This window comes from Protopterus annectens, chromosome 1.part0, assembly GCF_019279795.1.
Source record: "Protopterus annectens isolate FY-2018-M chromosome 1.part0, PAN1.0, whole genome shotgun sequence".
Classification (NCBI taxonomy): Eukaryota; Metazoa; Chordata; order Ceratodontiformes; family Protopteridae; genus Protopterus; species Protopterus annectens.
This window is the reverse complement of record NC_056725.1, coordinates 1,269,643,125-1,269,657,265: the sequence shown is the minus strand read 5'-3', so window position 1 is coordinate 1,269,657,265 and position 14,141 is coordinate 1,269,643,125. Positions and strand designations below refer to the sequence as shown.

General features: G+C 36.7%; 1 protein-coding gene across 3 annotated transcripts in view; it reads right to left on the bottom strand.

Annotated features, from left to right (window-relative positions):
• PGM3 (phosphoglucomutase 3) overlaps positions 1 to 14,141 on the bottom strand; it is a 444,220-nt gene that overhangs the window by 107,207 nt on the left and 322,872 nt on the right. For all 3 annotated transcript variants that reach the window (XM_044066154.1, XM_044066153.1, XM_044066155.1), the window contains one exon: positions 386 to 508. In XM_044066154.1, the coding sequence (XP_043922089.1) occupies positions 386 to 508 (123 nt within the window). The remainder of the gene's footprint in view (positions 1 to 385; positions 509 to 14,141) is intronic.

The following is a 14,141-nucleotide window of genomic DNA, read 5'->3' as shown; positions in this document are numbered from 1 at the left end:
AAAGTTCTCTCTCTTACTGATACACTTAAATCAGAGTTTTATCTACGTAAGTGGAGAGGAAGTAAGAGTTCCTATAACAATGTGTAACTTTATTTGTTTCATATCAGATTGTTTTTTCCTTTTTTCCCTTTTGGTTTTGAGGCCATTTGTACATTTTTTAAATAGTTTATTATAATTTATTCTTTCTTGAAATGTAAAAGTTTATTACTATTATCTTTGGAAAAAAATAGTAAAATTACTTGAGTAAAAAAAAAACAAGTACATAAATAATTAGATCCAATATGAGAATAGCTTTTATTTAATTTTCATGGTTTACATTAAGTTACAGATAGTTGCTGAAATTATTCAATACCATTTACTGAATATCTGTAAACTGTTCACTGACCTTGACTTTAAGCTGTCGACTTGGAAGATCTGTATAAATCGCATCCCATTCTTGCACAGAAAGACCCTTTATGGCTAAAATCGCTTCAATCGCCAACATGTCAGATATGGCATCCCCCACTGTCTGCAAAATAAAATGTTACATTATTTTCTCCTTGATGACATTAGTTCATAGTCACCTGATTTCAACTTTTTCACTAAGCTTATACTGCTATGTTATAGAAACTGTGCCCTAACAGCAATCACTGGTAATTATTAATCAATACCATTTTTCCTTACCCCAGAAACAGTAGAAACTAAAGCATTTCAAACAGTATATCTAGAAACAGCACAATATATAACAACTAAACAGCAAGTAAAAACTGAATATGAAAATTAATAAGCATTTGGATGTACTTTCTGGAAGCCACATCTTTTCTTAATGCATTCCAGCCTACAAATAAATCTGGACTGCAGTAGTTGCACGATATTGAATTTGGAATGAGAATTAAATGTATGTTCATGTTTAACGTCCATATAAAAGAGGGCTGTTGATGAGGCGGGGTCAGTGTGGCATGAATGAGTGGGGATTTGGGGAGAACAAGTTTGGTTTTAAAGTTGGATAAGCTCAATGTGATCATGTTCCCATTTTTTTTTTTGCTGTGAAAAGAGTCCATATTGACCAATACATTCAGTTTCACACAGAATTTCATTTTTTTTAAACATGATAATGTTCTACATACAGGTTGTAATTACAGTGAGACACCAATCCAATGCACAAGTGATAAAAGTTACAAGGCTGAAGCATTCCTGTTTGCTGGAAATATAGGTCATTATTACCAACAAGGCGTGTGTAATATAACCTTGTGCCTTACTAACAGGAGTACACATGCAATGTTAGAAATGAAAGCCTTTCCCTCAGCTTGGCCAGGCATCCAGCATTTAAAAGTTACTACAACAATGTAAGAACTACATAACCACAAGAACAAAAATGCATATTTCAGTACAGTTTTTGAGAATTTTCTAACAGTTATAATTAGATAGACTGCCCCTTCAAGCTAGATGGAATATAATTCACTAAATCAGTGTATGGATTTATTTATATTTATGATCAAGTTTGTAAATTTACACAGACCTTATTAGTTAAGACAGAGGGTGAAAGCTTATAATAATCAGCATAACAAATGAGACACACATGCATACTGACTGCACTAATGTGAAGCCTCTCTGATTCTCATTAATGAAAAAGTTGAAGACATTCTCTTAGTGTTCAAGTGGTACAGTGCCAAGTTTCAGAGTATTATTTCCAAATGGGCTAGAGCAGTACAGTAAAAGTACCTACAGCAGCCCACCCCCACATCAGTAATAAGAGGAGTTCAAGCTACAAGAAAGCAGAATGCACTCCCAGACCCACTAAAGTTCCATAAGTTACAATTACCACTCAAGATGGCAATGTACAATACAAAGAACACTGCAAATGTGACGACTTCTACATGTAAAATTCTATCTGATCACTGGACTGAGAGGAGTCCAGGGTCTATATAACAAAGCAAAACATTCCAAGTACATTAAAGAATGAAGAGGAAATGCAGACTTTACTGCACAAATTCAAAATACAGCTCATTCTGAAGCTTATCGGGGATTTATACACAAATTCACCACCCTTTTGACTATTTTTTTAAAGTTATACAATGCACCATTTTCTTGTTTATGAGACAATGGGCTTACAAGACAACACTTCCCAAAAATAGCAGACAACTGGAATTTACCACACAAGGTACTGTTGCAAGAACAGCAACAACATGTCTCCAAATCACTGACAGGCACATCAAGCGGACCACTCAATAAACACAGGCAACAACACAAAAATATTTTCAAAACTTTACTTTTCCACAGGAAGTGTTTTGTACAAAAAGGAAAAAGAGTGCTTATTTTTCTTGGATGTATATACATGTGAATAAAGTACAGTTGTGCAAGTAAGCTTGCCATACCGAACCACACGGTCCGTCCCTCGAGATAAAACGATTTATTTAAGCACCAAAAATGAGCTTTTCGTCGGACACACTCCAACTTCATCACAAAGAACAATAAAGCAGTGTCTTGCTACTAGCCGTTGTCTTATATACAAAAAATCATTTAAAAATCACAGTTTGGATGCTAGGGAGATTTTTGCCATCATTTTGAAAAATTGGAATTTGATCACCCAGGATGACTCCATCTGTAAAACTTTGGTAGAACTACCCCGAATAGTGTTCAAGAGAGGTTTAAATATTAAAGGAATTCTAGAAAGAAAATCTAAGATTTTAAGCAGCAGGAATGGAATGTATAAGTGCAATATGTGTCGCTATTGCGGCCATATAAAGACAGGGATGAGATTTGCTATCAGGGAGAAGGTGTTTTATCTAACGGGCAGATTTACTTGCTGTAGTACACAAGTAGTGTACTTGGCTCAGTGTTCCAGCTGCTCTGCATTTTATGTCGGGAAAACCGACAGAAAATTGCAGGAACGAATATATGAGCATCTTTATGCTATCAGGAAAGGCAAGATGGACAATGCTCTAGCCAGACACACAGTAGAAAATCCGAGTCATCATTTCTTGTTTTGCATTATTGACCAGGTGAAATCTGACTTTAGGGGGTGGTCTACTTCCCTCTTTTTGGAAAGTAGGGAGTTGTCGTGACAACTCAGGTTGGATGCTTGTCATACCCCAGGCCTCAATGGCATGTTATCCATTACTTGCCTTTTGAAACTTAAAAGGCTGAATAGGTAGTTTATGGATGCTATTCCCATGTGTCTTGGTCCAATCCATTTTAGTTATTTTTGGTTATGAACATTATTGGAACAATTCAAATTTATATAGTAGTTAGGCAGGTCTTATCAAACCTTTATATTTTAATTATCTAGCATAATTTTAACATTTTCTTTTCCCAAACCAGCATTTTTTGTAACCTTGTGCTGCAGGGTTGACTTGCTTAGGTTCGTTTCCAGCATGGCCCTTTTTGCTATATAGTAACATCGGTTCCTTATATATATTTTTTAAAGGTAACCAGACAGCATAATATTGGACTTGGGATAGGGTCACGGTTGTTTATTATTTTTATTTTTATTATTATTATTTTTATTTTTTCTCTGGTTGGGTCACATACCAAGGTTAGGAATGAAATGTATACAGCCACTTGGCAGGAGTTGTATTGTATATTTTACATTGCACAAACGTTGTATGGTTTTTATGTCGATCGCATGAAGTGCATTTATTTCTTACAGATATGTCTTCTGTGTGAACTTTTCATTCTTCATACATATTCTGATATATTAGTTATGTAGGGATTTAGTATTCTTTATTTATTTATTCACATATTTATTTGTGTTGATTTTCTTAGTGTTGTCAGTTGATGCTTACTTAGTTTTATCGGTTTATGGCTCTTTAAGGCACTACCCGGGTCTATTAGTCAGCTTCTCAGGCTTATGTATACACCGGTTGTTCTCCGGAACAAATACTGAGTTTATTTTATAATGGAGGGAAATTTTTGTTAAAGGGTACTCTTACATTTGTGAGATTACTATACTAACTGGCATTTATTAGAGTGTTTAGATCAGAGGTTCAAGAATACCTGCCAGCGTCTATTAGGTGATTATGCATTTTAATAGAGTTACAAGAGTTATATATTGATGCTGTGTTTGATATTTTATGTCATTATTTTATGAACACTACCGTAGTGTTGCAGCATACACCAGTTTTCGATGCAGAGTTTTTTTGATGCCATTCATGCTGCATTTATGAGTAGTAGCTGATTTCATATTTTAACCGCTGATATTGTTCTGAATGCTCAGTCGACATACCACAAGTTTCAGCGTTGGTGGGTGTGCCGGCATTCAATTTTCACTAATTAAAGATCACGTGATTTTTAAATGATTTTTTTGTATATAAGACAACGGCTAGTAGCAAGAGACCGTTTTATTGTTCTTTCTGATGAAGTTGAAGTGTGTCCAATGAAAAGCTCGTTTTTGGTGCTTAAATAAATCGTTTTATCTCGAGGGACGGACCGTGTGGTTTGGTTTACTTGAATTTCATCTGCTGCTTGGCTCATAGAATTCAACCTGCTGGTATTGGAGCATTTTTTAATTTGTCTTCATTAGTTTTTTTTGCTTTTTGGAGTTTGTTTTTAAGCTTGCCATAACAGTAGATGTTGAATGATCACTGCTGCAGTAGTCTAAACTATATGGGTTATATCCTGTATAGGATACAACAGCTAGATAGCCTGCAAAGTCTCAGGGCACCTTCCTCATGCCCAAACCATTAGTCAGCTTGATCTGAGCAGACTAAAAGGGCAGGTTTGGGTGCAAGCTTTCATGTCTCTACCCTGGCATAAAAAACACATATACATACTAATAATAAAAAAAACAGGGGAAATTGAGGGAGGGTCCAGCTACTACAGCAGTGATCATTCAAAAAGCTACTGTTATAGTAAGAACTGTACTGTGGTCCTCATATTGATCACTGTAACAGTAGCCTAATCTATACTGGTAGGTTTTCATATCATAAAACAAATAGCAGGAGGAAGGGGGAGTCCAGAAGCCCTTGGAGAATGGTCCTAGACCTGTAAAAGGAATCAAGTTTGCATTGCTTTGTAAAAATATGAACAGAGGCCCAAGTTGCTGCTTCCTGAATAGTTGTCCAACCCTTTTTCAAAAAGCCATAAATGAAGCCAAGGCCCTGGTAGACTGAGCCTTGATCCTGCCTGGAACAGTTATGTTGTGGTGGAAATAAAAGGTAATAGCCCTAGACAGCCATTTGGAAATAGTCTGCTTTGACCTAGGTATTTCCTCCTTCTTAATTTCACAAGAAATTAACTACTGATCAAAATTTCTAACAGAAAGATTTTGTTCTGTCAAGATGGTACCAGAGTTGTTTGATGACATCCAAGGTATAAAGTACCTTTTCTCCTTCATTTTTAGGTTCAGGGCAATAGATAGTTTAGTACAGAGTAAACTCAGATACCACTTTAGGCATAAAATGATTAGTTCTCATGGAAACCTGTCTCTGTAAAATATGAGAGAAGGGTAACCCACCATAACAGCTTGCAACTCAAATAATCTTGCAGAGGTCAGAGCAGTCAACAAAACTGTTTACACCTTGTTAAGAATCTCAAGTCAGAGAGATGAGATGGTTTGAATGAAGCAAGTGTTAAACTTCTCCAACACGAAATTAAGATCCCAAGGAGGAGCCACTGGTTTTCTGGGAGTCTTCTTAAGTAAAACCCCTTTCAATGTATTATACGAGTAGATGTCACTTTATGTCAAGAATGCTGACTGGTTGTATTTGTACTCTCATTATTTAAGTTGTGCTGAGTGTTTGTTAATTTAGTCTGATGAAACAGTGCTTACACTGCGAAAGCGCTCACTCTTTGTATTAAAAGATTTTGGTTTTATTTAATGCTCAGTGACTTCATTTATTTAGACATCACGTTGACTCAGTCCTTTTATGAGTTTTTCATTAGACCCAAAAAGATGTTTATTATCCAAAGGAGCATCCAACAACTTGGCCTTAATGTCCTCAGGCAAATATTGGAGAAGAAGCCAAGAATAACACCTCATGACAGACTCAAAATCAGCAGCCTTGAAAGAGGCATCAGTCGCGTCATAGCTACACTATAGTGCTGAGCGACTTGAGAAGTAGAACCTAACAACAATAAGGTAGAAGATTTGTCTTCAGAATCAGGGAGGTCAGAAATAACTTGACAAGCCTGAGTAATCAAGGCCACAGCATACCTGGACAAGTGGGTCTAGTAACTGATAGCCCTAAAGGCCAAAGTAGAAGCAGTATAAATCTTACCAATTCTCTCCATTGCCCTACTATCCTTATCCAAAGGCAAATGTTTGGAAGCGGGCAAGAGCTTGGAAGGTTTGTCAGAAGAGACAGACACCACTGCAGGATCATCAGAAGGACACTTACATAAAAAACTGACAATCCCTAGGGACCTTATAGAACCTATCAGGTTTCTTAGGAGCCAGAGGCTGAGAATTAGGAGACTTGGAAGCAGCAATGAAAGTAACTAACAAGGCAGCCAACACAGAAGGAACTGCAGATGACTTAGGAGTAACCACCAGAAGCAACTCATTATAGCTCCTCTGAATATCAGACACTTGAGAAGAATCCTACTTAAAGTATTCCATCATCCTAGCAATTGAGTCCCCAAATGACCAAAGGATAATTCTTCAAAAGGAGACTTGGGGCTAACAGACTCCTCCTCACCAGAACTATAAGCCAAAGGTGAAGGCATCTGTAAAGAAAAGGACAAGGACCCCTCATCAGACTCTGAATCCTCATCTGAGGAATCCAGTTCCCTAGGCTGTTTAGGAGTAGAGGTCCAAGGAGGAGCAGGCACTGAAACCCCTTGAGGAGGCTTCAGGGCCATCAAAGCAGAAAATAAGCCCTGGGTAAATTCTTGCCATTCCCTCTGAAGATCCTTAGGATGGATCAAAACATGCTTTATCTTTTGTCTTTTCTTAGAAGGGACTTCAGCCCTAACAAATACTGGAGGTTCTAACTCTTGGCGATTTTCATTAAGAATACCCTGAACCTCCTCCCTGACCAATATCTGTGAAATCCCTCTAAAACCCTCTGAGATAATCAACTGTGGTTCCCCCGTGATATCAGGAGCAGATGCCTACAAAGCCTCAGAGGATGTTCAAAAAGATGGATTCATGCCGGCCTCTGACAGGGTTGCATCAGAGGAATCTGGTGTAGATGCCAAATGGCCTACAGAGGTTAATACCTCTAGAGGGACATCCAGTGGAGGATGGACAGCTAAAGAATCCAGTCAGAACTTCTTTGCCTTCTTCTTACCTAGCAGGAGTATCTTGAGGTTTAATAGACTACATTGTGTTACCCTGGACTAACTGTTTAAGCCATTGGTTTTCAAGAAAAATGGCCAAGGAAGGCAAATGGCTTCTGAGTGTCTGAGGCACAAATGCCTTACAGATACTACAAGAGGTATGGTCGTGAGAAGCACCCAAACAAAAAGAGACACCATTTGTGACCATCCTTATAGGGAATCTGTCAGACAAAAAAAATGGGGCAATTATCTGATGGCTAGGTATTCAGAACAGCAAAAAGGCATTCAGACCAATGAGCAATAATGGTGTTCAGACTAATGGCAAAAAAGTTCTGGGTAGCTGCGCCCATATGTCATTTTATGGCCTAAGTCCTGTGCGGGGAGTATATGTGTGATATATGGTGCATACAAGATCATAAGGCTTTGTTATACTCACCGAACATCAGGCTGCCCTGACAGGCGATCCCTATAGTAAAGAATACTACAACAGTGATATAAGAAAGACATCTAATAATGTGAGCCAGGCAAACAAAACCTTAAGAAACGCCTGAAACCTGGATGAATATGAATGTGATAAGCATCTTTTAAATCCAATGCTGCTAAAAACTCAACTAAGGAAGAAGGGATAACAGATTGTGAAATGAAAGCATTTAGAACGTCGGCACCATCACAAACCTCAGGAAAGAAAGATCCATAACTGATCTCCAGGAATTTTCTTTCTTTGGCACTAAAAACATTCTCAAATAAAACCCCTTCCCAGCTGGGAAGGAGGAACTGCTTCTTTTATAACCTGATCAGCATGTGCTGTAGGACAAGAGAGGAGAAGGGTTTGGTCTGGTGGATGAGGAGGAATCCCATGAAAAGGAGGAAATTCCACCCAGTGCCATCTGTATCCTACATAGATCCCATTAAAACCCCATTTGTCTGAAATAATCCATTGTCAAAGACAGAAATGGAGATTCTGGCTTTCTGGAAAGGAGAAGGGACTGCCAGGTCCCTTGTATAGTAATTCTGCCTTGTTTGAATGTCCTACATTTGGGGGAGGGTCCATCTTTCTTTGTGGAACACCTCTGCCATGTCTTTTTAAATGTCTGCCAAGGCTGTTTATTTTGCTTATTACCTAAATTGGATGAGAGAGCAGAAAATCCCTTGGAAAATTTAGAGAAAGAGGGCTGAAAAATCTGACAGATTTCCTGAAACAGTTTCGCTCTCTCATCATACTTTTTGATAACCCATGCAGCAATGGGTCCAAACACAATCTCTATCCAAAGGAGAATTAAAAATTTCATTTTGATGACATCTAGGAGGTTCTGGGAATGCAGCCAGGGAAACTCCATAAAAACAGTACCAGTGACAACAGCCCTGGAAGCATTAGTCAAAAACGCTCTTCAAACAATTAGTAGTAACATAAGAAACTAGGCTACACAAAGCAGATTTTTCTACATAACAATAAAGTATGAGGAATGTTTGGCTGCAATTTAACAATTAATCAGTATAAACTTTAAAATGTGAGCCTAACAATTCAGAATTCTAAAAAATAAGTACTAGAAGCATACATATTTTCTCAAACTTCTTTACCATCCTAGTCAGAAGGAGAAGGATTAAAATTAACAAATGCTTGGCAGCAACTGGAATAACCAAATCTACTGCTACTGGGTCAGTTTTGAGATTAATGTGCAAAAACCTGAAAGACTGAGAAACTTTGCACATTCCATCTGTTTTCTTGGCGGCAACAGGTTGGCTTGTCAGGGAAACCACAGGTTTTGAGAAACATATCCTGCAATGCTGATAGCAGGGGGGGGGGGGGATTGAGTGTTCGTGAAATTCCAGTTGTAGCAGTTATAGTATTTTCTAAGGGACTAAGAAACCTCAGTATTCTCCCACTGAAAGCATTGACTCATTCAGGAAATAGTGTTAGAGAAAGTGAATCCCTCACAGGAAGATTCAGATGCCAAACTCTTCTCAGAATCTGAATCAGAAACCAGAAGAGAAAAACCTACACCTGTCCTTTCAAATTACCCTACATATTCAAAATCTTGAAACTCTTCAGGAAAAGAGGAATCTCTTTATCTTTTACTAGAAACCACCTTACAAGAAAGGTCAATAACCTGCACAACACCCGAGCAAAGCCCAACAAATTATTAATTCCTGTCCAAGGAAACTGACCAAGAAGAAGTTAAAAATTTAGTTTTCTTTCTCTTTTTGACAGGAAAATTGGGACAAGCAAATCTAGTACTGCTAGCAACAGCTTCCCCAGGAATGGTTACTATATTCTGGCTAAACAGGGCACATTCCCTGCCTTCTTTCCCAGGTCTGACAAGAGTTTCTCTCTGTTGTCCATTGAGAGCAACACAACATCCAAGGAAGACATGGCTAACCCCCCTGTCCATGGTGGCTGTATGGACAATGTAAAACCACCAACGACCAGCAAAAACGATAGTAAACACAATATAATAAAGATTATTTTATTATTGCTCCAAAACCATATTCCAGACCGGTTTCGGCTATTCAGCCTTTATCAATGGATACAAAAAATTAGTATGTAATGAGACAACCTGTATTTATAGTCATCTCTGATTATCTTGAAACAGTGGTATAGCCCAACCTAGTGGATGAAGTATCCAAGTACATGTCTCGCCTTAAAGAACAAAGCATTCACCCAGTAACATATGATATCAAAAATGTTATAGATAGATAATATCATATTTTCAAGGATTGTGAAAAGAAAATTGTCTAAAAATTCCTTTGTCCATATAGGTCTCATGGAGAAAAGCCAGGGGCATACTATAAGTGTTTATGAATAAACATACATTTGCCATCATATATAACCCAAAACTGTAAATTTCACTACACCTTGTATATATTGTGTAATAATCACAATATATCAATTCATATGTAAATTAGAATAAATTGCACTGACCATATATCATATTAATGAATAATATGTCAAAAAATAGCCATCATTACCAGCTATTAATTATGGTTATAATAATTTCAAATAAATTTTCCTTGTAAATAATGGCTATATTATAATTATAGTACGTTGCCATATATTTCAAAACAACATGACAGACATAGAACTCCAAAACGGTGTATGTATATACATCCAACATATATAGATATGCAGAGAATCAAAAACATACCCTTAGTCATTATGCTGATACATGAGTATAGTTAACCTGACCACCATTATAATATTCACACTGGTTTGTGATCATTATATATATGTGATCTTACCATAATATTGGAACCCCCCGGGCACTGTATAAAACTCACAGATGATCATTCAGACCTGGTGGAAATAAACATCCAAGGTTGGTAATCCAATATTGTTCCTTGTAGTTTAAAATGGTGTGCCAACCTTGTTGGTTATTTCTGTCCCCCTGAATTCAGTAATATTTCGGGACTCTTTCATATATACTTTGCTACACATTGGCAGTCATAGGATATAATATATGGTGGGCTACAGGCTTGTGAATTCGGGAGCAGTGAAAGGTATTTGGATTATTATTGATGGACTATAGTTTGTGAAAACATTATCATATATACTGACTCCAACATTTGGGACTTTTTTGATTTTTTAATGTACAGTAAACGGGTGATTCTACACGCTGTATTTTTACAGATTCATTACATATGGAACTGAAATATTATAATTGTAACAGCTATATGTTGTGACATGTTTGCTTAATATGGTGAGATATGTTGCATATCTATACAGTGTAATGTTTTAAAACTATTATTAGATGGTTCTGGTTTACAACAGGAATTAGTGAATGTATATATTTAAACTGTTGATCCTGTTGCTGGTTTGGATTATGTAACAACAGGAACAGATCTATAGGAATACAGTATGTTGTGTTTTTGAAATTTTAGTCCCATCTAATAACATCAAACAGTTGAAATCCTAATTAGGCATATTATTTATATCCACATTATTTTGAGTAAGAACAAGAGAGTTTGTATATTATAGCAATTCAGATGTGTGCTAAGCTATTTTTATGGGCTCGCACTACTTCTCAACATTCAATTGGACTAGTTTGTCACATGTACAACCTGGACTGACTATATGTTGAACCCTATAGGTGGGATCATATACGCTGAAATATTCCAATGGAAAGTTTGTCACATGATGTTTGATGAATAATTGTATATTTGAATATACTATTGAGCAGGAATATTAAGCTTATTCAGCATCGTATCAATGAATATAACAATTTTCTAGACATAACATGTGCCATGAACAATGGAGTCATATTGATGGAGATATGTATAGAAAAGTGTTGATATTTACTATACATGTGTACGGTTTATTCTAGAGTTTGTGTTCTTTGACCAAATATACCAAGTTGTTAATTTTGGACAACATTTAACTATATACTATTTACATCCAGGTTCTCAGTGCAGTTCCGGTTGAACTTAATTAATTATAATATAGGCATTATTTACAAGGAAATTTATTTGAAATTATTATAACCATAATTAATAGCTGGTAATGATGGCTATTTTTGACATATTATTCATTAATATGATATATGGTCAGTGCAATTTATTCTAATTTACATATGAATTGATATATTGTGATTATTACACAATATATACAAGGTGTAGTGAAATTTACAGTTTTGGGTTATATATGATGGCAAATGTATGTTTATTCATAAACACTTATACTATGCCCCTGGCTTTTCTCCATGAGACCTATACAGACAAAGGAATTTTTACACAATTTTCTTTTCACAATCCTTGAAAATATGATATTATCTATCTATAACATTTTTGATATCATATGTTACTGGGTGAATGCTTTGTTCTTTAAGGCGAGACATGTACTTGGATACTCCATCCACTAGGTTGGGCTATACCACTGTTTCAAGATAATCAGAGATGACTATAAATACAGGTTGTCTCTTTACATACTAATTTTTTGTATTCACTTATAAAGGCTGAATAGACGAAACCTGTCTGGAATATGGTTTTGAAGCAATAATAAAATAATCTTTATTATATTGTGTTTACTATCGTTTTTGCTGGTCGTTGGTGGTTTTACGTTGTTGGTTGGACCCTGCACGCCATCCTTGCGTAGCACAGTGTTTGTTGCATGGACAACACCAGAGAGATCTGAAGAAAAAGACAAGTGGTCTGTGGAACCAGCTTTGGCCATAGCAGAGTCATCCACCTGCGGTTTTGGCAACTTCCCAGCCTACTGCAATGGCAAAGGCTGCTTAGTTAACTTTTTTTCTGTGGCTGGAAGAAGGTCTACCTGAGGCACAGGTATTTGCTCCCATGGAAAAGCTGAAAAAGGTGCTCATTTCCTAGGGAAGCTTAGCAGCGTTAGTTGGTAAAACATAGTAGTAAAGTGACTTTTCACACAAAAACAAAGTAAAAAAGCACTTTAAACATTTCCTCATCCTCAAAAAATGAAAAGTAAACACAGGTTCTCCACAGAAAAAAAGTAGTTTTAAATAACTTTTAATAACTTTTAACCAGAAAAGTAAAAGTGCCTTCTCATGTAAAAGTATATACAAGTCATGAGACAGTTAATAAAAATGTTTCCTTGATAAAAAAGTAGTTCTTTTTCTGAAAAACATAGTTTAAACAACTTTAAATGTAAAATGGAAGGTTCTTCCCAAAGGGAACTTATCTGTCTTGTAATGAAACAGCATTAGCCAACCAGTGATCTTTGAAAGCCTGCACAGGAGAGCTTATCTTGGCAGCAGGAAAGCTCTGAAGGGCTCAACACCCAAATCTCTGTTTTAAGATGGCTCAGCTCAAGCTGAATGATGATTTGGTCACATGGAAGGTGTCCTGAAACTTTGAAAGTTTTCCGGCTGTTATAGCCTATGCAAGATATAACCCATACAGCATAGGCTACTGCTGCAGTGATCAATAAGAACATCTACAAATTACCCCGAGACATTTTGTGATAGCATCATAAATCTTTGCATGGTTCCAGTCTGAGAAACAAGTGTCTCATGTAATCACTTAGCTATGCTGTGCAAGAAAGCACCACTGCAGACAAGGAAAATGTCAATAAGCATTATAAGCGAACAGCAAATTTCCTCCATGAATCTCTGAAAGACAGCATTTTGGACTTTTGCGAACCTAACCACTGCTATCAAGAGCAAGCCCAAGTAGGAACAGTGCAATGACTGCATTACACCTCTCAGCTGTCCAGATTATTGCAGAATGTCCAGATTTTTGCCTCGTCTTTTTAGTCTGTTTCTCATAAAATTGTAGTTTACTTGGCAAATCATTGAGGATTGAAGTCAGAAAATAATGCACACACGAGATTCGGACTTCATACCCTTCAAAAAAATCCATGCTAATGCAAAACCTGTTATTATACCAAGTTTCTAAGTTTGTAAGAGCAATATTTAAAACGTTTCACTATTTTGGCCCTATGTCCCCCCATTATTTGTGCCTTTGTTCATATTTTTTGCTGTAAGAGGTTGAGAGGTATGGACTGCATGAAGCAGTAAACAATTAAAATAACAGATGGTGTGATTTTAACCCACTCATGAATTTAAAGGTTAATAAAAAAATCATTAAAATTATTCTCCACTACATTGGGAGCTAGTGTAGATCTTACAGCAATTACGTAATGTGAGTAGTTCTAGGCCAGTTTGTATGAAAGGCAGGACAATTCTGCATTAACTGTACGCACCAGAAAACTCATTTTAGCCTACAGTCCAACGAACTGCAGCTGGGAATCATGCTAGACATGTGCAACTAGAGTAAATAAATGATCAAGAAGGATCAACTGCCAAATCCAGGAGAGATTATCCTAGTTGAAAATATGAAGTTCTAACAACCTCTGCTACCTGGTTTGAAAAAGACAAAAAGACAATATGGCTTCCTAATTCTACTCTCATACTGTTACCATGAGCTACAACTTGAAGTACATCATCATCCAGGGGAATAATGAGTGAAAAACAATC